The following is a 24,914-nucleotide window of genomic DNA, read 5'->3' on the forward strand; positions in this document are numbered from 1 at the left end:
GGGTTCCCCGGGGGGGTTTGGAATGGCTGCCGTGAGCCCTGGGCTGCCAGCCCTGCCCTGTGGCAGCAGGAGCTGCGGCAGGAGCAGCTGCCCAAGCCGAGCGCGGCTGCAGGGTGGGAGCAGCTGGATCCCCCGAACCCCCCGCGCCCTCAGCTCCCTCCCCAGCCACTCGGGGGGGGGGCTCCTCCTCCTTCCCCCTCCTCCTCCTCCTCCTCCTCACAGCCAGGCTCTGCCCCGGGCACCCCTTTGCTTTCCTCTCTGCCAACCCTGCAGCCGAAATGCTCCTCCTGGGGCTGAACCCGGCTGATCCCGACCCCAAAGCCCTTTTGGGTGCTCTCAACACCCACCCCGACCCCCGCCCTCCCCAGCTGGGGGCACCGGGTGCTGCCCCGGGGACACCCCGTGGCTCCGGGAACGGGGGGCTGGGAGAACCGGGCAAATAGGGTTTGTTTTTGTTTTGTTTTTTTTTATTCCCCGGCACTTTCTGTCATCCCGAAATGCTGCTTTAAGGGTGGCCACTGGGTGTCCCCGCAGCCCTGCGGGTGCCCGGGCTGGGTGCTCGGAGCTGGGGGGGGGGGGTGGGCACAGGTAGGACCCTGCTCCCAGGTTTAGCGCCTTCACCCCCTGCCCAGCTGCCCCCATGGAGGGTCCTAGCCCAGCTCCCCCTCCTCCGGGGGCTTCTCCAACAGCCCGGAGGGCTCGCAGGGCCCCGTGGGGCAGGATGGGGGGTCTGCTGGCATTTCCCCCCCCCCCCACTTGCAGTGAAGCGAGGTGGCTGGCAGGGCCACCAGCCTGCACCCTGCCCTGTGCCCCCAGGCGTCACCCACCCCAGGAGGGCACCAAGAACAGCAGAGACCCCCATGGTGGGGGTGGGGAGGGGGCACCCACAGCCCTAATTGCACTGGCTCCCCATCCCTCAACCCCTCCCAGCCCCCCAAATCCCATGGGATCCCAGGGGCTGCTCACGGAGCAGGAATCCTGGGCACAAACCACTGGCATGGACACTGACCCCTTTAGTAATTTGAGGTTTGAAATTTTATTTCTTGTTATTTCCATGGTGTGAATTATTGCTGCTGCTGCCCACCCAGCCCCTGCTCTGGGGCTCAGCCCCAGCTCCCACCCCAGCACCAGCCCCTGTCCCCAAGCTCCTGGGGACATCCCAGCCAGGGAACAGGGACATAAAGCCACCACCAGCTCAGCCAACCTGCTGCTGGGGGCCTCGGGCCCAGCCCCACACCAGGCACAAGGTCTCTGCTGCTTTTTGGTGCCAGCAGGCAGCAGCACTGTCACAGCCCGACTCTGCTACTGGGACATTCCTTTGTTCTCCCCACAGGATAAACCACAAGTGATAGGCAGCCCCAGGCAGCAGGATGTGGCCTGAACCCTGCCTGCTCTTCTGGAACCCTGAGCTACACAGAAAACCGAGTGTGGTGCAATTACACAGCCCAAAAGGCACAGGAAAGGGAGAGAGGTGACCAGGCTGAAGGGATAACAGGCATCACCACCCTCCCCAGGCTGCTGCCTGCACATCCCTGGGCTTGGCAGCGTGGGGACAGGGTGGGGAGGTCACAGGGAGCTCAGCACCACCCCCGGGGCTGAGCCAGGCTGCAGCTGGGACCAGCACAGCCAATGCTACGTGGAGTTGACTGGTGGAGCAAACTGAGCACAGGTGGAGGGGACGGTGATGCTGGGGTGGTTGTTTTTCACCATCCTGGGCCACAGCAGCACCAGAAACGTGTGGCTACAAGAAGGAGGGGGGGGGGGGGGGGCTGTTGGGCTGCTCAAGTGGTGTCCTCAACCCCCACGATGGCTCCTGTCCCCTGGGACACCACATCTGTCCAGTGCACAAGGGGACCATCCGGGTGGGCAGAGCTTCACCAGCAGAGACCACGGAGGAGAGCACAGCTTGTCAGAGCAGCAAGCTCCCCAAATCCTCTTGGCCCAATGAGCACCTAACAGTTCACAGACTCTCCAGGCAGAGACAGCCTCATTTCTACATGTTCAGTGTATGGAGGGGCCACCAGCTCCTGCCAGGTGACCCGCCGAGGTAAGGACCAGAGGTTTGTCGTGGAAAGCACATCCCTGCAGTTACAGTGGGGGTGACAGACAACAGGGCTTGGGAGGCAGTCGAGGGGTTGTTAAATTACACACAGACACGCTCACACACACAGACACACACAAGCTTGTCTGTAAACCAGGCTCCAGAAGGTCCCAGAGATCCGTGGCTGGTCCCACAGCCGGCGCTGGGTGCAGCGTCCTCACATGTTCCCGCGGTACGTGATGTTGGTGAAGGTTGATGTGGCCTCTTTATATAGAGGGTTGTTGCCCTGGAAGAAGAAGAAGAAGGGAAAAAAGAGCATCATCACTTTGTGCTTTGGCAGCAGCATTTCTTCTACTGTACAGCCAGGGAAACTGAGGCACCGCTGAGTGGTGGATCCGTGTCTCCCCTCAGGGCTTTGCAGTTTAGTGACTCCCCATAAGGGGGGAGCAGGGACAAGCTGCTGCAAAGGAGGGGAAAGCTCAGGAGCAGAGAGGCCTCCTGGAAGATCCACCCAGTTCCACCCCACCCCTCCCCTCCTGTGCCATCCCAGCCCCCTCCCTTGTGCTCCGGATGCCTCAGCCCTTCCAGCATCCCATGGCAGGAGGGACCTTCCACCTCACTCACGAGATGGAAACGCTGGTGTGGGCAGTGAGTAAGGGGGTCACGCTGGTGCCAAGTGCTCAGGATATGCTGGAGGTGGGAAAAGCAGCTGGGACATCTGCTATGGCATGTACACTGCCCCTGGAACCACAGTGTCCAGGCTGGCAGGGTCACCTGAAGTCCTGCCAGTGACACTGTGCCATGCTTCCCAGAGGAATGGGGCAAGCTGGTCCCTAAGGACCGTGCCCTGGGACCAGAGACAGCAACTGGGCTCTTGTGCTGGGAGCACTGGGCTCTGGATCCACCCAATCCAGGGGCTGTGGGATTCAGGGACTCCTGACAACACCCTCCTCCCCCCACCCACTGTCCCTCACCATGTCCCACTTGGCCCTGGCCTTCTCCTCCTCGAAGCGGGCGAACTCCCGTCGGTCGTGGATGGTGATGAGGAGCTTCCAGATGAGCAGGGCAGCCAGGCCAATCAGCAGGATGGCACCTGTCACCGAGAGCAGGACCACCAGGACGTCTGGCCCCTTTGGGCAGTCTGTGGGAGGGAGGAAGGCACGGCTGGGGAGAGGGCTCAGCATCCCCAGAGCTCTGGGGCTGCTTGGTCATTGGCACATGGAGCTCCTCTGGTCTCAGGAGAGCTTCATCCTCCCCTTTTTGGGAGTAGGAGCCTCCACCCTTGAGCAGAGCAGGCTCTGTAAAGGAGGATCCCATCCATAGGGCACATATCCTGAGATCCTTGAGGTCCTTTCTACACCCAAGCCTGAAGTAGTCCAGGTTAGGGGCATCACAGGTCCCGTGCATGGTAGGGGATTGACACCAGGGACCAGCTCCTTGGGCTGGTGGAAGTTCACCCCCAAACCACCAGCCTGCCTGGTGCCCCACACCATCCTCACTCTCCTGCTGTGTATCAACCCTGGGCTAGCAAACCAGGGTGGTGAGATGAGGTGTGAAGCCCAGCACCCACCCTGCTCCCACACACACACTGCCTGGGGCCCTGCAGCCCACGTCCCCCTCTCCCCCTTCTCCTGCCTCATCCCTTGGGGTGCAGGGGTGCAGAGGGTGGGCTGCAGCCCTGCTGATGGCAGGCAGCTGTGAGGGGAGCTGGCAGCTGCCTTCATGGCCCTGCTTTGGAAGAGCCTGTGCCCACACAGCCCCTGGCTCAGCTCAGAGGCCCCCCCTTAGACCTCAAGGTTGCAGGAGATCCTGGGGGGCTCCTCCAGGATTCTCTGTGGGGGGGGGAACTGCTGTGTCCCAGCCCTGAGGAGCAGCTGTAGCATAGCTGGGGTTGGGGGGGGTGTTGCAAACAGGAGCAGCTCCTGGCTGCTTCTCCAGAAAAAGCCCATCTGTGGGGTTGGGAGCAGGATCAGGGGGGTGGGAAGGTTGAGTCCCCCCCACTCCTGTCCTTGGCTCAAGCGAGAGGGTGAAACAACAGGAGCAGAGTGGTGGGGAAATGTGAGACGGGCGGGAAGTCAGAGCTGGGTGGCACAGAGCAGGGAACAAAGCAGCTCTGTAACCCCTCCCAGCCCCTCCCCAACCTGCCCCCCCCCGAGCCTGGCAGTGGAGGGAGCTACAAAAAGGGCACAAAATCCCCCTGTTCAGCAGAAAATCCCCCTGTTCAGCAGGGAAACCCAGCGCGGCAGCACTCAGCACCCTGCCCAGCCCCCGCCTGGGGCAGCAGGGTCCTACCTGGCTCCTCGATGACATAGAGGATGGACTTGCCGCTGGAGTCCTCGTGGTACTGGAACCTCACCACGCAGTCGTTCTCGTCCTTGTAGGTGCAGTTCACGGCGTCCTTGCCCCGGTCACCTGCCAGGAACAGAGGCTCAGAGCCCCCCGTGCTGGGGGGGGGGATGCCCAGCAGAGGGGCAGCGGGTGGGGTACCCAGCCCCCTGGGTCTCCAGGCCGGGGGGCAGGGGTTTGAGTCTCCTCTCACCCAGCTCCTGCACCGTCTCGATCTCGTCGCGGCACACGCGGCTGCAGGTTTGTTGCTTCACCAGCGCCCCCCGCTCGAACTTCTTGCACTCCACGCACTCCCTGAGGAAGAGGAGGGAGGTTCTGGAAAGCCCCTCCACGCTCTTCCCCGGGGGATTGTCATCCCTTGCAGCCCCGGGCTGGGGAAATTGCTGCAATCCCAACCCAAAGGGGCTGCAGCTGGTGAGAAGTCCTGCTGCCGGTTCCCTGCTGGGATGTGACCCATCCCAGCTCCCCCGTGGGATATGATCCATCCCAGCTCTCTGCTGGGCTTCCTGACGGGATAAGACCCATCCCAGCCCTCTGCTAGCTCCCTAATGGGATACAAAGCATCCCAGCCCTCTGCTGGCTCCCCAGTGGGATAAGACCCAGCCCAGCTCCCCACCAGTTTCCTAGTGGGATGCAACCCATCCCAGCTCCCCACCAGTTCCCCAGTGGGATACCACCCATCCCAGCTCCCCACCAGTTCCCCAGTGGGATACCACCCATCCCAGCTCCCCACCAGTTCCCCAGTGGGATACCACCCATCCCAGCTCCCCACCAGTTCCCCAGTGGGATACCACCCATCCCAGCTTCCCACCAGTTCCCCAGTGGGATACCACCCATCCCAGCTCCCCAACAGTTCACCAGTGGGATGCAACCCATCCCAGCTCCCCACCAGTTCCCCAGTGGGATACCACCCATCCCAGCTCCCCACCAGTTCCCCAGTGGGATACCACCCATCCCAGCTCCCCACCAGTTCGCCAGTGGGATACCACCCATCCCAGCTTCCCACCAGTTCCCCAGTGGGATACCACCCATCCCAGCTCCCCACCAGTTCACCAGTGGGATACCACCCATCCCAGCTCCCCACCAGTTCCCCAGTGGGATACCACCCATCCCAGCTCCCCACCAGTTTGCCAGTGGGATACAGCCCATCCCAGCTCCCCACCGGCTCCCCAGTGGGATAGCAGCCATCCCAGCTGTGTCTCTCACTTTTTGATGGTGCAGGCGTCCTGGCAGGTGGGACACTTCTCGCAGGTGTCCCCGTAGGCTCCGGGCTGGGTGCAGTCGCAGCGGCCGCAGAGGCAGGAGCCGTGCCCGCTGCACACCAGCCCGTTGCTGGCCAGGCAGGCATCTGTTCTGGTGGTGCAGTTGCAGTTGTCACCTGTCCAGTCTGAGTCACACAGACAGTCCCCACAGCTGCACCGCCCATGGCCTGGGGACAAGCCAGAGGGCATCAGGACCCTCAGGTGTCCCCACAGATCCCGCTAGGGATCAGCCACACGGGATAACCAGGTACCCAGAGGAGCAGCTCCGCCTCTGTGGGCACAGCAAGGCAGAGCAGCCCCCCAGGACAAGCTCGTTCTGCTGTCCTTGGGTTGGGACCCAGCAGCTCACACCAGACCTCAGCCTTTGCCATGTCCCCAGCACTCCTCTTATTCCACCCAAACAGGAGAAATCTGCCAAATCTGAGGCTGAGCTGCCCCAGCTCGGGCAGGCTGGCAGCAGCAGCTGGAGATGCTCAGAGCCAACTCTGAGCTAGTCAAGCTTTGACTTTGGCTTCTAATTCCAGATTGAGTCAAGACATTTGGTCACCCCCCCCCCCCAAATCCCACTTGTTTCCCAGCCCTGGACCAGGCAGGGGAAGCTGGCTGCTGGGAAAAGCCCAACGTGCTCACCTAGACCAGTTGAATCAGACAGACAAGACAGATGTGCTCAGAGCCTGCCAGAGCCCAGAGCTATTTGGATTGTGGTTTGATTTCAAGCTCCAAGACAAGACACAGTGAGTGGTGGAAGCTCCTCAGAGCCAGCACGTGCCGACCCATCCCGAGCCTGGAGCACCTGGGGAATGCTGCTCCTGGTGGGAATCAGCCCAGGCACTGTCCTCCCCACAGCCTGGAGGCACCAACGTGAGAAATCAACGTGTAACCAGTTCATGAGGAACTGGGGGGGCTGAGTCACAGGAAAATGGTGACAAGGCCTGGGAGCAGACAGGGAGAAGTGGCTCAATGGGACGGGACCGATGCCAACGGGACCAGACAGGGTGGGTTAATCAACAACTCTTGCCCAGGCTGGGGGCAAAGTTTCATCATTGCCCTTCTCCTGCCCTGGCAGCCCTTGTGCTAACAGGCAGAGGGAACAGGGACACCCAGCTCCTGGGGACACTGAGGGCACCAGCAGTTCAGGGTGGTGGAAAGCCCCAGCCATGACACCTCTGTTACCAGCAGACTGGTGCTGCCAGGAGCCATGAAACTGGGCTGGGGGAGAGGGGTTCCCAAAAACTCTATTTAGGATGTCAGGGAGCAGGGACTGAAGGTCATCTGGCCAGCAGGTTTCATCTCACCCACTCTGGGCTCCTGCAGAGTGGGATCAGCTTTGGCTATTGATGTTCTTCTTGGGATTTTGGGGCTCACAGCAGGAAAGAGGTGGCTTTTTTGACACTGTGTCAGCAGCCACCTCACCTGGGCTCATGGAGGGAAGCTGGGGATAGCATGGGAGTGGCTCCCACTCTTTCATACCCCTCCTCCACCTGAATCACTTTTGGGATGATCTGCTCCTGGAGGGGACGTGCCAGCTCCACACCCCAATCTCAGGCACTACCACCTCTCCACATCCCCTGAAAAACCAGGAGATGGGCCAGAGCATCAGGGTTTATTCAGCCCTCCAGCACTCAGAGTAGATGTGGGTGGCAGACACCCTAGATGGAGTTTTCTGATGGGCAAGAGGCCCTTGGGCCATCAGGTCCCATGGAACTGATGGGTGTTTTGGAGAGAGGGGCTCCTGCCCTGGTCCTCTCTCCCCAGTGCTGAGAGCAGCTGGGGCTGGAGAAGAGGGGTCTGGTAGCACATGGAAAAGATGAATATTCAGGAGGGAAGATGCTGTAAGGCCAGCAAGGGGGGAGGATTTTCTTCTCCAGTGATCTTGCCAAGTCTTCAAGAGCTGGGTGGGGGATGAGAATTACCCCTCCCCACACCTCTCCCTCCACCCCAGGGTTTCTCTTCTGCAGAGCAATACCTCTGATGTGTCAGGGGCTGCAATTCAAGCTGGGTCCAACCCAGTTCCTGGCCCTGGACCCTCCAGATCTGCTTCCCTGGATGCCCACCAGCCACCCCAACAGGACTCCTGAGCCTAAGCAGGGGCTGGGGTCTGCTCTAAACCCTCAGAGCCCATCACACTCCTGGGCAGAGCAGGCAATACCAGCTGCCTGAAAGGAAATAATTGCCCCAGCATCACTTCAGGGATCACCTCAGGTCCAGGGAGAGCCACAGCTGAGCAAGCCAGAGGTGGGGACAACACATGGGACAAACTCAAAGTAGAATCATCACAGAATCATAGAGAGGTTTGGGTTGGGAGGGACCTTAAAGATCATCTAGATCCAACTCCCCTGCATGGGCAGGGACACCTCCCACCAGCCCAGGCTGCTCCAAGCCCCATCCAACCTGCCCTTCAACACTGCCAGGGATGGGGCAGCCACAGCTTCCCTGGGCAACCTGGGCCAGGGTCTCACCCCCCTCACAGGGAAGAATTTCCTCCTCATGTCTCACCTCAATCTCCCTCTTCCAGTTTTCATCCATCCCCCTCATCCCATCCCTCCTGCCCTTGTCCCAAGCCCCTCCCCAGCTTTCCTGGAGCCCCTTCAGGCACTGGAAGCTGCTCTAAGGTCTCCCTGGAGCCTTCTCTTCTCCCCCCCTTGTAGCAGCTGGTGTCCCAGCCCGGAGCTGGGGCAGCAGGACCCTCAGCTGCCCCTCCCCATGCCCAGCACTCACCCGAGCACATCCGACCCTTGAAGCGGACGCAGGAGAAATCGTCGCACTCGCAGAACTTGCCGCTCACCTTCCCGAAGTCGCTGCTGTGACACACGCACTGCCCGCAGAGACAGTCCCCGCGCTGGCTGCAGGGGGGCTGGCCGGGCCGGGGGCTGCAGTTGTCCTGCTGCGAGGGGCTAAACTCCTCCTCCGAGCACTCGCAGTGCTGGCCCAGGCGGCCCGGGTGGCAGCGGCACACGCCGCACTCCAGCGTCCCTCGGCCCTGGCTGCAGGACGAGCTGTTGGCCTGGGCTTGGCTCTGGCAGGAGCAGTCGCAGTCGAAGTTCACCACCACGGTCAGGCTGTCCTTGAAGCCCACGGGTTTGATGGTGAAGGATTTCTGCCTCTCCTGGGGGCAGCCCCTCACCTTGGCCTCCACGCTGAAGCTCACCTGGGAAGGGTGGAGGAGTGAGGCTGGGGTGGTACTTGGGGTACCAACTTGAGGTTGGGGGTTTGGGGTACCTGGGGTACCTCCTCCAGTCCATGCTCAAGCTTAAGGAGCCCAGAGTTTGACCCACCAGGTCTCTCTGGGCTTTCCAAAGCTGTCCCAGCACTGTCAGGGCACCTGCCTGCCAGGCTAAATGTGACCTAGAGGACCCCAGAGGTTGCATCCAGACTCAAAAAGAGCATCTTCCACCCAGCTGGACCCCTCTCTTCCCTGCAGAGATTACAGGGAGGGGGTGGGACAAGCAGATGGTGCTTGGTGGAGAGCATCAGCTGAGCTGGCATCACTGCTGAAGGGGCAGAACAGCCAAGCCCAGGACCAGGATCCTCACCGTGTCCCCGATCTTGAGCCCCACACAAGACTTGAGCCCAGGGATGACCTCGTCGTTGAGGCAGGTGGCATTGAAGGCCAGGGACAGCTCTTCGGGGAGGTCACGCACCTCCAGCTCCACCTTGGAGCGGATTTTCTGCGAGAGGAGAGAGGAGCCATGAAGAAGACAGCACAGGCTGGCCAAGGCTCAGTCCCAGGGAGGTCCTCCCCTTGCGTGACCATCGCAGCCATGCTCCCACCTTCAGGGGAAAGGAGCCAAGTGCCCTGAGTCTTCCTCAGGGCTCAGCTACGTGGCTCCCTGTGGGGAAATGCCCTCAAGGATGGGATGGGGCAGGTGGTGGCCCCAGTGATCTCCCTCTCCCCGGGGTCCCTGCACACTGGGTGGAGGCAGGTGTTGGCAGCTGGTCCAGGGAGGAGGATGCTCAGGGCTGGGGGAGCTGCCAGAGGAGCTGCTTGCAGCGTGAAGCAGTGGCTGTGTTGGGAGGGGAAGTGCTGCTGTGGGGCCAGCAGGCTGCACACTCACCCCGTAGGAGTCCACGATGAGCTGCAGGACATTGCTGGAGTCTGCAGACAAGGTGCCCACAGTCGTGCCTGGGATCAGCTCACTGTAGTTCTGGAGAAATACCAAAAGCATAGTCTATGATGGGTGAGTGTGCCAAACCCTGTCCAAACATCTGGGAGCTTTGATAGGACAGGAGGCCATGAAGCTATGCCTGGCCACCCATGGCCAGCTGCAAAGGATGCTCCTCAGGACCCACCAAGCCCCCAGGAAAGTGGCTTTTCACAGCAACTGTTACCTGGTAGAGCCCAACAACTGTATCTGTCACAGCAAAGATCAAGTTGATGTTCTTCTGTGAGAGCTTCTCAGTCATCAGGCCCAAAGAGGGATAGTCCTGGGGAAGAGGAGAGGCTGTACCCTAGCAACATGTACCCCCAACCCCATCATGCCCTCCAGCCAGGGCTGGACCACCTTTCCCATCCCATGGGAACCCTGAACAGGAGCTCTGGGCTCCACAGCCCCACACATGGGTCAGGATTTACCAGCGTGGTGGAGGCGGAGTAGAAATTGTCCTCATCAATGTGGCACTGGGCATCATTGGGCTGCACGATGCCAGCCAGCCTGCCATCCAGGGCAATGTGGGTCTTGGCATCCGTGGTGAAGACCAGCAGGTGGGAAGCATCGTTCCTCCATCCAATTTTCTCCTGCAGTGACAGGGAGCTCATAGGAACGTGGCAACCTGCTCTGAGGGCAGCCCCAGGTGCCACCACCCCATTGCTGCCTTTACTGCCAGCCCTGCCTGGCCAGAGGGACCAGCCTGCCACTGCAGAGGGAGCTGAGGGCCATGGCTTTCCCAGGGAGGTGTTGGGGAGGGGTGGGGTGGTGGGACATGGCACCTGGCAGGTGGGCATGGGCTGCTTGTAGCCCAAGATAGGTTTTAATTTGCTGGAGTGTTAATCAAGGTGGCTAATGACTGAGGGATGCAACCTCTCCCATCTCCAGCAAAACCAAGGTGCAGGCACAGGAGAAGATGTCCCTTCTGGGCTGGCATGGGACCATCCTCAGTCCCCAAGCACCAGCTCTGCTCCTCTCTCCTTCCAGGACCTTGGCTATTGGCCTAGAGATGTCCATGTCAGATGTTCCCCCCGCTCCAAACCTGAGCTCCGTAGAGCTTACAGTCCTGCCCTGCTGGGGCTGGGTGTTCTCTGCCCACCCCATCCCAGGACCCAGCCTCCACGACCCTCTCCCAACCCCAGCCAGGCCCTCTGGCCCCTCACGTGGCACACGGTGGCCTGGATGATGGCATCAAAGCCGCCCTCGGGCGCGTCGCGGTTCCGGGACACACTTTGTTTCTGCACCTCCTCGTTGAAGCGCGTCACCTCGTCCGTCAGCGCCAGGACGTGCTTGTAGCCAAACATGGGCAGGCAGGTTTCCCCAGTCCTGCAGGAGGAGAGCAGGGAGGGCACCAGGCTCACAGGGCTCTTCAGCTCCCACCCCCATCCCGTGGTCCTATCTGGGATGTGCTGGGGGGACGATCTTATAGGGATGGGCTGAGGGAGCTGGGGTTGTTTGGGCTGGAGGAGACTCAGGGGGGAACCTTCTCACTCCCTTCAACTCCCCGAAGAGGTGTTGTGCTCAGGTGGGGCTGGGCTCTTTACCCAGGCAATTAACAATGAGACAAAAGGGCCTGGCCTGAAGCTGCTCCAGGGGAGGTTTAGGTTGGACATCAGGAAGCACTTCCTCATGGAGAGGGAGATCAGACATTGGGATGGGCTGCCCAGGGAAGGGGTGGAGGCACCATCCCTGGAGGTGGCACTTAGTGCCATGGTCTGGCTGATGTGGTGGTGTCAGGTCATAGGTTGGACTTGATGATCTTAAGGGTCTTTTCCAGCCTTGGTGATTCTGTGTCCCAACCCCCCAGGAGCCCAAGGACACGGCAGGAGGTGCTGCAGAGATGCTGGGCTCAGGTCAGCTCCCAGAGTCCATCCCGCTGGGATTTTTAGGGGTCACTTTCTTTGAACCTCAACATCCCCCCCAAAAAAATGGTGGAAAATTGGTTCCTTAAGAGGTTTTCAGTGACAACTGATACTTCAAAACCTTGACCTGCTCCTCCTCCCTGTGCCAGCAGAACGTGCAGCTCAGCAAGGTCCAAAATCAGCCCCTCGACTCCGCTGAAACCCATTGCCATGGATTTCCAGCCATGGCCCAGTGAGGTCCCATTAACTTCTGGCCCTCACAGGACCCCCCCAGGCTGGGACTTACTCATAGCAAGGGTTCTTGAGGGCTTCTGGAGGAGAGATGTACATGTAGGGGGAGATGGGCTTGTCCACAAAGGCCCCGAAGCCGATGCGCAGGTTGCTGGTCAGCTTGCGCATCTCGCTGGCCAGCCTGGTGCCCAGGTGCTGGATGTTCCTCAGATCATCCTTCATGGAGTTGGACAGGTCCATCAGGTAGTAGATGTCCACGGGGTAGTCTTCCACTTGACGCACTTGGATGTGAAAGATCTGGGAGTCATCTGCAGGGTGACAGGGCAGGGGAGTGAGAGACCCTCCTCTCCTGGGAGGAGCAAAGGGGGCTCCTGGTGGGACCAGGGAGAAACTCAACCTGTGGGGTCAGCAGGAACCCAAGGAGATGGTTTAAAGCTGCTGGGAGTTAAACAGACACAAAGGAGCAAAGCCCTTAGGCATGGCAGAACTGCTGTGCACCCCTTGCAGGTGGCAACCATGGCTCCTGTTCTCCAAACCCGTCATTACCAGGACATGAGCAGGTTCTCCTGCCCAGAGCTGACCCTCCCAAGCTGTCCTGCACGACCAACACATGCTGGATGGAGCGAGCAGAACACCCAGTGTGTGGGCAGCAGGTCCTACAGGGGTTACCAGGGGCTGCAAAGCTGCTTCAGGCTTCTCCAAGCTCCCAAGGGCTCCAAACATCTCCCAGGGCCCCCCCATCCCTGTTCCTTCCCTCTCTTCCTGGCTCCTCCCAGCATCTTCTGGGAGATTTCTGGTGAAACATTTTCCATTGAAACAAAAACCTCCTTAGCAAGGACCTCCTGGGGAAGAGGCCAGTTTCGATGATATTTGAACTCAGAAAAAAACCAAAAGAGAACACTTCAAGTTGACCTTTTCTTTCTGCCTTTTATAAAGGGACAAAGGTTCTTTTTCTTCCTGTTCTTTGAAGAAACTTCTTTGAAACAGAAGCTGGGGCACAGCTGCAACCTTCTCAGGACACCTCAGAGGTGGAGGGGGAAAGAAAAAGCTTGAGCTGAGCTTCAGTTGTTATTTTGCTCAGATTGCCTCCTAGATCTGCACGACACTTTCTGACTTTCAGAGTGGAGGAAGTTTCAAAAGCTACAAGAGCCCCAAGAGCTCCATCCTCCCTCCAGCTGCTGGGGCACCACCAAGTAGTCAGTGGTCACAGTTTGGCTCAGAGAGCATCTGCTGCTCCTTGTTGAGCTAAAACCATGAGGACTCTGAGCTAGTGGGACATGGGCTGTGACCTGTCCTGCTTGTGTCCTTCAGCATTTGGTCTTGATTCATGAGTTCATTGATCATCCTTGATTCATCGTGGCAGGTGGCTTGTGCCAAGCCTCCCTTGGTTGGCAGAGATGATATCAAGCTGGGGTTTTCTTCTGCTGCTTCCATGGACACATGGCACTGCACCCTGTTCCTCTCCAGAGCAGCTGCCTCCACACCCACCTGCCTCAGGCCAGAAACACCTAAACTGAGCAAGGGCCACTTAGCAGCTCCATGTCCCCATTGCGTGGAGACACTTCAGGCTGCCATCCTGCAGATGGGTCAGGTCTCCTCTTGGCCAGGCCCAGGGATCTGCACAGCACCCCACGTGCTATCACCTTCCCATACCCGGCCCCAGGGCTTCAATGTGCCCCAGGAACCAAAATTGTTCCTGCTGAGCTTGGAGTCACCATCCCTGAGTGGGTGGCCAGGGTGGGCCAGGCATGGGGCAGAGCATGGTGAGAGCACCAGTCCCTCCACCTCCCCCAGACTGGTTTGGTGACCTTGGCCAGTGAGGTTTGTTAGCTTTGCCTCCTGCCTGGCGTTGCTTGAAGCTCCCCTATGCTGGCAAATGACCACAACAGTGAATTGGCTCCAGCCTGCCCAGCTGGAATGAGGACCTGTTGGGAGCCCAACCCTGCCAGCTCCTCCACAGCTCCTCAGACATGATCCAGCTGCCACCAGAGCATTCGGAGCACAGGCTGAGCTCTCAACAGCTTGAAATAAGCCCGTGAGGGATTGAAATCACATCCCATCCTGCCCCTTGGGGGACCACAGGATGGAGCCAAGAGACTGCACTGAAGGAATCCCTTTCAGGGATGTTCCTGGATGGTTTGGTGCACTCCAGGCCTGGAAAAGGACACGAGTCAGCCTTGGCCAGCCAGGACAAGTGATGACCCACTCATGGCTTGAGCCCTTTGGGTCACTCCCAGTGTTTACCCTCCCCACAGCACCTGGGGGCTCTTACCCGGCCTCAGGTTCAGCTCTATTCTCTGGGGCCTCATCTGGGTGGTGCTGGAGCCTCCTGAGCCCTTGTTGCTGAGGGGCTGGTCCTGCTGGATAGTCACGGTGCTGGTGGGGAACTCAATCTTGTCCTGCCCACAGCCCTTCTGCAGGAGGTTGGCATGAAGGTCGCAGCGAGGGAACGACTGTGCCCAGTCCTACCAGAAAGGGATAAAGTCAGGGGCCAGTTCCCCTGGGAATGGGATCCAAGGGCTGGAGCAGCTCTGCTCTGGGACCAGGCTGGGAGAATTGGGGTGTTCAGCCTGGGGAAGAGAAGACTCCAGGGAGACCTGAGAGCACCTTCCAGTGCCTGAAGGGGCTCCAGGAAAGCTGGGGAGGGGCTTGGGACAAGGGCAGGGAGGGATGGGATGAGGGGGATGGATGAAAACTGGAAGAGGGGAGATTGAGGTGAGACATGAGGAGGAAATTCTTCCCTGTGAAGGTGGTGAGAGCCTGGCCCAGGCTGCCCAGGGAAGCTGTGGCTGCCCCATCCCTGGCAGTGTTGAAGGGCAGGTTGGATGGGGCTTGGAGCAGCCTGGGCTGGTGGGAGGTGTCCCTGCCCATGCAGGGGGTGGGACTGGATGATCTTGGAGGTCCCTTCCAACCCAAACCAGCCTGGGATTCTATGACTGCCAGGAGGAGAGAGGGCTCCTCTCCCCACAGAGCCCCTGTCCCTGCCAAACCCCTCCTGACCCCAAGCAGCTGGACCCTCAGGTTTGGGGTTGGCAGAGCTCAAAGGGAAGCCTGTCTCTGTGGGATGACTTGATGAGGACAAGGCAGGATGTGACCAGGGCAGCTGGGGGTGAGGGGCAGAGTCTGAGACTTTTAAAATCATCTTCTCAACTCTGGCAAAAGTGGAGCTGCCTCCCCCCCACCCCCCCAGTTTCTTGGCACGTGCCCTCAGGAGTCTCCCTGCCAGCAGGGAGCAGCCCTGCAGTGGGTGAGCCCCTCGTGTGGGGAGGTGCTGGGTTCCTGCTGGAGAAGGGAGCAGCCTTATCTCCAGCCCTCCAGCTTCCTGCCAGATGGAGCTGGGCAGGGAAAGGAGAACCAAAAAAGGAGTGAAGGAGCAAAAAGGCCCCGGGGGCTGCAGAAGCTGCCAAGGACCCATCAGGGGCAGGAAGCACAAAGTGTGGAGTCATGGTGGGGCTCCAGCCCCATCCCTCCTTTCCTAGAAAGCTCCTTGTCCTTATCACACACGTTCAGGAGGGCTCCCAGGGCTCCACTTTCTCACGAAGATAAATATGGAAAGAATTTCTTTCCCAGTCCAACACTGCCAAGATCTCCTGCTGCACGTTCCCAGCCAGGCAGCAACCACCCTCCTCTCCAAAGGGTTTCTCCATCTCCCTCCCACAGCCCAAATCTTCCTGCATTCAAAGTCAGCAGCAGATGACCAGCACAGCCTTTCCCTGCAGCAAAGGGGAAGGGGTGACACAAATCCTGGTGGGGCTGATTCAACTTCTTCCCTGCTCCTGGGAAGCTGGATCCCAGCACCACAGCCTCCCAGCACTGGAGATGTTCCCCACCCAGGATATCATCTCCCCTGGGCTCAGTCTGGCCAAACCCAGGAATGAGTTGGTGTGTTTTACGCAAGCAATAAAACACAGACAGTGTCAGGAGGTCTCTGGTTGGCCTGCAGCCCTCTGGAAATGGTGGCCAAGTGACAGCCAGAAAATACATCAGCAGGCGTGTTCCTCCCCCATGGCCTCCCACCCTGACCCTGCCCAGACAGCCTGCAGGGGGTGGAGATGTCAAGTCATCTCCTAAATTAGCTCCTTGCACTCACTCACTCACCCCAGATGTGCCTGGGTCACTCCAGGGCTGATCCATCATCATGTACCTTCCCATCCCAGGTGGGGAAATCACAGAATCATAGAGAAGTGACAAGTAAGTGACTGGAAAGGCACGTGGGGGAAAAGCAGGCTGGGCAGGCAGGGTTTTCACTGTGGTGCTGGGCTCTTGGGTGGTACCTGGAGGTCCTGAGGAGCTCCCAGCACCTCAAAGACCATGTAGCACCTCACAGGGCTACCAGCTTCACACCTACATCAAGACTCCTATGGAGAAGCTATTTAACCCCAGGACCACGTTGTTCCCCTTTCCCTGGAGCCCTGAACACCACGACTGACTCAGGGTGCTCAGCACCCTCCCAAGCAACAAAACTACTGCAAAAGGCCAAGGAAAAATGTTCCTGGGGGGCACCAATGGGGCATTTGGCCACGAGGTCCAACAGCCCCCCAGTCTGTTCCCCCCCTGCCAGTCCCTGTGGACTTGCAGGCTCAGGGAGTTGGACAGACCCCAGGTAGTGTCCCAGAGGTGCTAGTGACAAGCACAGGGACCTCACCCGTGGGCACACACCCAGAAACCCCCTTCCCCACAGCCCAGCCCTGATGCCATCAGCTCCTCAGCGTGGAGATGCTGGGAGGAGGGGGTTACACGTGGTCCCACCTCCTCTACCAGCCACTCCCCAGCCCCACCTCCCCTTGGCCACCTCTGTCCCTCTGCGGGGAGGGTGGGTTTGGCTCAGCATCTTCTCCAGCTCCCTCTGGGATGGGAAACCTGAGGAGTTTACCCTCTGCCTCCAAACCCTGGAAGCAAGGACAGGGTCATGCTGGGTGATGGCAGAGCCAGCTCCAACCCCCAGCTCCCTCACTGCTGGGCAGGAGACTGTGGGAAGTCACACATCCCCAGGGCATCTGTTTTGTCTCACAAACAACCACATACACCACCAGCTTCTCTCCCGGAGAGCTCCTGGGATGACCCAAAGCACAGATGCCTCCACAGATTAACCTAGAACTTCCCAGCAGCTTCTCTAAATCAGCTGCTAGCTCTGCCTTGTCTTCACTTTTCCTCCAAGGGAACCAAAGCAGGTCACATTTTGGGTGGGTGAGATCCTGGAGGATCTGCCACAAGAATCACAGAAGGGGTTGGGTGGGAAGGGACCTTAAAGATCACCTAGATCCAACCCCCTGCATGGGCAGGGACACCTCCCACCAGCCCAGGGTGCTCCAAAGTGATTTTAGAGCCATGACTTAAGAGCTAAGGCTTGGCTGACTCTTCCAAAAGGAACAGATGAGTGGATGAACGTGTCTGTTTGTTGGTAAGACTGGTCACGTTTTCCTCAAAAACTAAATTAAACTCAAAACTAAACCTTAAATAAACCCCAAACTAAATAAAACTCAATCCTCCTCCACGTCAGCGCTCAGTGGGGTCAGTGATCACACGAAACCACAAGGAAATCCTTCCTTGCAGGATGGAGCAGGGATGACTGATAACCCTGGCTCCTTGGGAAGGGAAAAAGCAGGAGCAGGAGCTCGAGGAAGGGCTCTGTCCCTTTAAAAAAAAAAAAAGGGGGGGGGGGAGGGGGTGCGGCGGCATCAGGGACCTCCCCCACCCCAGGGAAATTAAGCAAAGCCACAGAAAAAAAGCCCCCTCATTAGCTAAATGAAGGCAATGGGGTCCAGATGTTGGAGCAGAGCTCGCCCAGCCCGGCTCTCCAGGGGCTGCTGGGGGGGCCGGGTCCCCCGCTGCCCTGAGAACGTTGCCTTGTTTGGAAACCTTTGCTGATGTTGGTGTTTGGGGGGCGGGAGGAAATAAGAAATCCCAACCCTATCGCAGCCCAGGAAGGCGGCTGGGAAGGAGCGAGCTGAGCCAACCGTTCCCCCTTGGAGAGGGGAGCCCCTCATGCTGCCCCCGGCTCCAGCCGTTCCCTGCGGGAGCAGCTTTCTCCACCACCCCCCCCCCAAAAAAAGCCAGATCCTGGCGGGATCCAACGGGCTCAGCACCAGGAGGCATCTCCTCCAGGTACACGCTGACCCCAAAGCATCAGGCCACGCAGGCACAGGAACCAGCGGCTTCCAGCTTGGATTGGGTTTTTTTTTTTATCCCGGTGGGCACCACAAGCAGCAGCTGGAGGAGGTGGGATCTCACGGATGGAGAAGCCAAGAGCAAGGAAAGCCCTGGAGGAGGTTCCCTCCCCCTCTGCCCCAGGGCTCCCTTCCCATCTCGTTGGGAAATTCCCTTCTCTGACCTCCCTGCTGGACTAACCCCCCGGGCAGCATTTTTGGAGGGAGATCTTTGGCAGATCTTCTGGGCTCTCACCCACCCAAACAGGGGGATTTTGGAGCCACAGCTCAGCTCTCACACCCTCTTTTGCTCAGTAACCCCAACCCAGGTACCTTCTCTTCCTGCTTATTCCAATGAAACAACAAAAAAAAGGGCTTTTAAACCCAAATCCTAATGCCTAATCAGCACTTTTTTCTTCCTCCCCCCAGGCTCCTTTCCCTTCCCAGCCCTTCCAGCAATTAAGCTCCTTTAGCCAGAGCTTTACAAAGAGTTTCCAAGAATCAAACCAAAAAGAAACCGAGTTTTCCAATGTACACATTTTTGAGAGAGCAAATGAATTCCCAGTGGAAGCAGCAGCATTTCCCAGTCATGTCTCTCCCCAGCACACCCAGACAAGGGGCAGATTTCTGGAGCAGGGCAAGGAGGAACAGGCAGCCTGAGCCCACGATGTGAGCCTGGAGCTGTGGTCAGAGCCAGAAGCCACCAAGAAATGTGTTTAGACACAGTGGGAACACACGGAGACCAAGTTTGTGGCTCTAACACAGGGACCAGCCCACAGCCCAAAGGTTTGTCCCTTCCTACATGTCCCCTCTCTTGCTTGGGGAGGTGCTTCAGCCCTGCTTGGACCCCCCCAGCTCTTACCTCTGAGGAGCACCAGGCACAGAGGGGGCTGACAGCCAGGCACTGCTTGCAGGAGCTCACCCCACGGGTGGTGCAGATGTTACCCCCTGAAACAGCAGAGCAGAGAGTGGTCACAAGCTGCAGAGCCCCAAATCCACACGTGTGCTGAAGTCTCAGTGCTCAGCTGCAGATTCCCATCCCACCAGGGCTCTGCTTCACCCCCTTTTCCATCCCCAAACCCCAGCTGCTGCCTCCTGGCCCCTTTTATAACCACCTCCCCAGCTCAGTACCAGCTGGGCTTCATCCTGCCGGTGCTGAGCATCATTTCCCACCTGCCAGCTCCTTAAAGGATCCCCTCCATCCCTGCAAGGTCACACGTGGGTTGGAGTGAAGCCCCCACTGCTGGCAGGGGGACACATCTCCCCTTGTGCTTCCCTGCAGACATTTGGGGGGAGCAGGGAAGGGAAAGGGGTGAATCCCCAGGGGTGCAGAGTGGGACCCACAGCCCTGCCAGCAGCTGGGGAACTGCTGCCTCTTCCCCCCACCCCAGGGTGGTTGGTGCCTTCTTGTGTAGGTGCTAAACCCAGCAGCTGGTCTTGGCTTGGGTTCAAACCCAGGGAAAGGAGGGGAGGGAAAGGACACGAGGCCGGGAACGTGTGGGTGAGGGTTTGCACCAATGCCCCGGGCAAAGGTTGGGCTCTGTGGGTGGAAGTGGGGACTTTGGGAGACACACACTGGCACCAGTCGTGAAGGTCAGAGGCCAGCAGGTCTTTGTGGGGCATTTAAGGAGCCCCCAGATGCCTGCAGGGGCCCCAGGGCAGCAGCAGTGACCGGGAGGCTCCTCAGCAGAGGCAGCACCAGCACCCTGCAGCTCCCTGGGGCCACAACGGGGTGAGCAGCTGGGGACGTGGCACGGTGGTGTCACCCTCAGCTCTTCCTCCCTCCTGGGGCAGAGTTTTAGCATTCCCTGAGGCAGACTGCAGCCAGGTGCCTGCAGCCTGGGCAGCCCAGGGGATGCTGAGATGGAGCAGCAGGCGCTGGGATGTCCCCTTTGCCCCGTGTCCCCCTTGTCCCTGCCCAGGGCTCTTCCCAGCAGCCACAGGCAGAGCAACGTTCTTCTGCAACACAAAGCAGAAAGAGGAAACTGAGGAGGGGTGTCATCGGGTCCCTGGGCAGGACCACAGCGATGGCACCATGTGCTCGTGCCTGCTGGCACATGGGCTGGGAGTGTGAGTGTGCACAGGTGTGTGTGTCTGTGCCCCATGTCGTGGGTGTGCATGTCTGTTCAAGCTGGTGTCCCAGGCTGAGCTGGACCCACTCGGGCTGTCCCAAAGGCCAGCAGGTGCTTGGGGACGTGCCCCAGGTCACCATGGCCCCACCAGACCTCTGCCACCCACCCTCCCTGCTCGGCCTGTGCAGGGGGACAAATCTACAAGCTGAGCACCAGCTTTGGGGTGGCTTCTGCTCCCAGAGCTCTCTCCAAACACCATCCGCAGCAGGTGAGGATGGGGAAGATTTTAAATTGAGCTTCACCCAAAAAGAGCCACAGGTTGATCCCTGGTGCTTCCTGCCCCAAGGACACGTAGCAACGTGTGAGCAGCAATCCTGGACCTGGGGGTGGACGGGGCTTGGCAGGGGGGAGGCAAAGGGCTCTCAGAAAGCAGCAGCACTGCCAGTGCTGGCTCCTGCTTCTCCCCCCTGCCCCTGCAGTGTCCGTGTGAAATCCCTCGGCCTTGCCAAGGTGGTGGCTGCAGCCCAGCCCTGGGACACGTGCCTTGGCTTGGGGCTGTGCAGCTGGAGCCACGGCGGGGGCAGAGGCAGCAGCTCAGCCCTGCAGGACAGCAGGGGAGGAGGCATCAGCCTGGCAGCCCTGGGGGCCTGGGATGGCCCTGCCAGCTCAAGCTGCTTGGGATTAAACTCCCAGAGCTGCCAACCCCTGGGCCACGTGCCCAAACAGCAGGTCCCTGAGGAGCACCAAGGCTTTGAGACCAGAGCAGGACAACGGCCCCTCAGCCAGGGCTGGGGACAGCAGTGCCAGGCTGTCACCTGCCCCGTGCCAGCACTGCCAGTGCTCTCTGCTCTCATGTCCCTGCCTGGGGGTGCCGTGTCCTGCTCCCGAGCCCAGTCCCAGCTGGGGCAGGGCTACAGCACCCAGTGTCACCAGCAACACTCCTGGCCCAGACTCCAGTTTGAGACTGGTGCAGGCTTTGCTCCCTCGGGATGGGTTTTAGCTTCTTGTAGGATGGTTTAGTGACCCAGCACTGCCCCAGCACCCACTTGCTGGGGATGTGCAGGGCTGACAAGGGTCCCTGCCACCCACGGGTGCTCCAGCCACACTCCCAGCCAGGGAACGGGACTCAGGGCTCACACCAGTATCCGGGATGTGAGATGCACTGGTCCAAATCCTAACACAAACAGGTTTCCCCTGTGACTTGAGCCAAGTCCCTCAGCCACTCCCTGCCTCAGTTTCCCCTCTGCCGTGTTGACCCTGGTCTCAGCGAGACCCGGCTGCACGGAAACACCATGTGGAGGATTTCCAAGCTCCTGTCTGCTGGCAGAGCCCCTGGTTGCCTCCAGTTGGCCATGAAACCTGAGCTCTGGGGCAGCAAAGAAAGGCTCCGCACGGTGCTGGAAGTCAGGGCACTGTCCTTGGGGGACATGTCTTGGTGTAGCAGGACTCCCCAGGGACGAGGGACCCTTCCCTGACCTCCAGCACCGTACGGAACCTTTGCTGCATTAAACTTGGGGCTGGATGGAGCAGGACGGTCTCTTTCCCCTGGAAAGGGGCTGAAATCCCCAGGGCAGCCTGCGGTGCTTAGCTGAGGGCAGTTATCACCCTCCCAACTTCTCCTGCCCTGAGCAGCAGCCTCACCCTTCCCTGCGGCCAAATGTCCCTAGTTCGGCGTTTCCACGACCCGGGGCGGGGTGTTGGGGGGGAGGGAGTTGGGAAGGGGGGACCTGGGGGTGATGTTGGAGCCTTTCAGGCTGTGACCCTTCCCGGGCTTAGGACACTGCCTGGCTCTCAGCAGATTAAGAAGATCCCAGCACAGCCTAAACTCATGAATTCTGCGGTTTTTAAGTTTCTTTAGGTTTGGTTGGTTGGTTTTCTTCCCCCGCCCACCCCTTTTAGTTTTGTTTTTTTTTTCCCCTTTTCCTTCTTGGGGGTTTGTTTTTCCAGCCATAAAAACTAATAAACCGAAGCACAAGAGCTGCATTTTCTTCCTAGGAAAGCAGCTGATCTCATACAACGATCTGATCCTAAAGACTCGGGCTTGAAAAAAAGAACACAACCCCAGCCCCTGAAACCCAGGCTCTCGAACAACCCCAGATGCCTGGGGCTCAGCATCACCCTTCCCTGGCTGGAGAAAATTACTCAGCCCCTCATCTGCCCTCCAAGCAACCTCCTCGCTGTGCTGTGGGAACCAGCCACAAGCTTTTGTTTGTTCCCCCTCTGCCAATTTGAGCAAGAATGTGCAGAGAGGAAACCTGATGGAGATATTTTAGAAAACTTGAGAAAGACACAAACCACTCGTACATCATCTCTGGCCTTTCTGCTTGACTCAGTGATAAGGATTTGGGCTTTTTTTTTTTGGCTCCTCTCCTGCCCAACCCGTCCTGGGGTTTGTCTTCTCTGTGTCTTTTCCTGTCTGACAGTATCTTCCCTGAGAAGGGATGTCCCAAAATGTACAAGCAGCAACTCACAGGACCAGAAAAAAATACCTGCACAGCCCCAAAACTGCATCTCTATCAACTCCAAACTCTTCCAGGGATTATCCCGTATCCTGCCCTAACGCCAGGTCTCTCCCGCAGCAGATTGGAGCCTCAGGCTGTTCCTGGGAATTCACCAAAGTCTGGGATTCTTTAGACAGAACAATGTTGCCCCAAACTCCCTGACCTCGAAAAACAATGGGACCGATTTATAAACCAGGAGCTGAAAACACGGAACCATTTTGCGGTTGCTGGATTTTACTTTGAGCCCGGGAAACGCACCTGGGGAGGAGAGAACACTTTTCTGGGCTGTTTCTCCATGTTTCAGACACTGGAATTTTTTAAAAAAACACAAATTCTATTTGTCCTGAAATCACCTGATGCCAGAAATCAAAGGGTGTTGTTTTTTTTTTTTACAGAAAAGCACCGAAAGAGCATGAGAAAGAAAAAAAAAAATATAGCACAGGATGGTAATGATGACAGAAACACACTCTGTGCCCTGAAAATGACACGGATAAAGTGACAACCTGCCCTGAAAATTCCCCCCAGAGTGTTTTCTGTTTCTGAAGGACGGAGCCCAGAAGTCACACCCCAGTCCTTCCATTACAAACCAGTCCCCGGAGCCAAACACAGCGTAGGTAGGAAATAAGAACTTGCCGCACCCGGTGAGGATCACGCCCCAACCCGTGTCCTGACCCCACCACATCTTGGAGAAACCCTCAGCAGCCTGAGCTGTGCTTTGTGTGTGGGATCAGCTCCCCCCTCCCAGCGGTTTTCCCGGGGAATCGCAGACCCTGGGAAGGCAGAAAGTCCTGGGATTTTCGGAAATACCAGGCAGCGATCCCCGGTGACCCGCCTTTAAGCAAGGGACGATGCTACGGGGGGGGAAACCTACCCCAGGCAGCAGCAGAGCAGAGCGTGAGGATCCCGAGAGCCAAGCCGAGGGTTCCCATCTTCTCCCCCGAGCCCCGAGCCTGGGGAGCTGCTGGGACCGGCCCCGCCGTGAGCGATGGAGAGGAGCTCTGGGCCGGCCGGAGGTTCTGAGCAGTCCAGGAGATGAATCATGAGTCTGGGTGTATGACACGAGCGGGGCCGGCCGGAGGAAACCGCGCTGGCTCGTCAGCGGGTTGGACTCAGGGAGTGTCCCCCCCCGGCTCTGCCTGCAGCTCCTCGGGGGCTTTTTCCCTCTCGCAGCCCAGACAAGGACCTAATAAACCCTGGCAGTGAGCACAGTGACCCACAGCCCCGGGGCTGCTAAAAGGCTCTTTCCCATAGGCTCTTTCGCCGGGGTTTAATTCCTTACAAAATCTCGCTCGCTCCCTGGTTTTTATTAACTCTTGCTTGGAAGGCTTCAGCCCGCTCTGAGCTGTTTCTGAGCGGCAGGATTTAAAGGGGATTGCAGCAAATACATGACGTGAAAGTGGGGGTTCTGAGCTCCCCAGGGTGCTGGTGCAAACGGGAATGTCTGATGCAACGGAGCTGGGGGAGACCAAGTCGAGAGTTGGACCTGGTGAAACCAGCAGTTTGGGTCTAACCCTGGGTATCACAAAGGGAGGGAAGTTCAGCTTTGGGCCAGGTCATCTGGACCTGATATTCTTCTCACTTGTATTGTTTTTGTCCCCTTTGTGTCCCCAGAAATTGCTGCTGTACTGGGCAAGTACACGGAGTTGGATCTGCACAGGAATTGTCCCTGCTGAAATGCTGGAGCTGCCTGTGGGTGCCTCCTGAGGGGGTTCAATAAACCTCTGGGTCCCCTGCATTGCCAAGGTCCTTCTTGGAGATGGGGAAACTGAGGCATTCAGTACAGGCTGGGGACAAAAGGAAGAGGAGGGCTGTTTCCCTGGAGCCCTGGGCTGCTCCCTCCCACCAGGTGACAGGGGTTGGGGACAGGAATGACACAACCCTGGCTCAGGATGGTCCAACAGGCAGAAACGCCAGGCAGTGGAAAACAAGCCCGAGGGGGTGCTGAGAGCTGCACCCGCAGCCTGGAGGTGCCAGAAGCTGCAGGGTGATGTGCAAGGTGCTGTACAAGACCCACAGCCCCTCGCCGGGAGAGAGAGGGATACCTGCCCCAGAGCCATGTGGGTCTCAACGAAAGGTGAGGCGGAGATGGGGACTCTGCCTTCAGGAACCGAGGACTTTCCCTGGCTTTAAAAGAACAAGTGTGGGTGCCCCTTTCCATCCCTGCTCAGCCCCACCATCCCCGCGAGGTCCTGCTGCCCTCCCATGGCTGCGAGGGCTCCGCTCAGCCGGGAAGTGTTTTCCACCTGGGATCCGAAGTCCCTCCCCAGCACTTCTTAATGAGGATTTGGGAAAGGGGACCAGAAGCCCA

The 24,914-nt window shown here is 58.8% G+C and overlaps 1 protein-coding gene across 1 annotated transcript; it reads right to left on the reverse strand.

The window, feature by feature from the left end:
- Positions 1-1,034: 1,034 nt before the first annotated feature.
- Positions 1,035-23,822, reverse strand: ITGB3 (integrin subunit beta 3). Its single transcript, XM_051640359.1, has 15 exons — positions 23,478-23,822; positions 18,896-18,981; positions 14,160-14,352; positions 11,943-12,195; positions 10,958-11,120; positions 10,223-10,384; positions 9,979-10,074; positions 9,705-9,794; positions 9,183-9,317; positions 8,368-8,797; positions 5,594-5,816; positions 4,581-4,681; positions 4,334-4,453; positions 3,016-3,182; positions 1,035-2,327 (listed from the first exon to the last, which is right to left on the reverse strand). Exons 1-15 carry the CDS (start codon positions 23,533-23,535, stop codon positions 2,259-2,261), a joined length of 2,346 nt encoding a protein of 781 aa, XP_051496319.1. The 5' UTR covers positions 23,536-23,822; the 3' UTR covers positions 1,035-2,258.
- Between the last annotated feature and the right edge of the window lie 1,092 nt (positions 23,823-24,914).

Source organism: Apus apus, chromosome 25, assembly GCF_020740795.1.
Source record: "Apus apus isolate bApuApu2 chromosome 25, bApuApu2.pri.cur, whole genome shotgun sequence".
NCBI lineage: Eukaryota > Metazoa > Chordata > Aves > Apodiformes > Apodidae > Apus > Apus apus.

Excerpts from the sequence above, each read along its gene's own strand:
- ITGB3 (XM_051640359.1), bottom strand. The coding sequence starts at position 23,535 with ATGGGAACCCTCGGCTTGGCTCTCGGGATCCTCACGCTCTGCTCTGCT. Across the intron at positions 10,075-10,222 it reads ACTCCGCCTCCACCACGCTG|GACTATCCCTCTTTGGGCCT; the intron begins GTAAATCCTGAC and ends CCTCTTCCCCAG. Across the intron at positions 8,798-9,182 it reads GGCTCAAGATCGGGGACACG|GTGAGCTTCAGCGTGGAGGC; the intron begins GTGAGGATCCTG and ends CACCCTTCCCAG.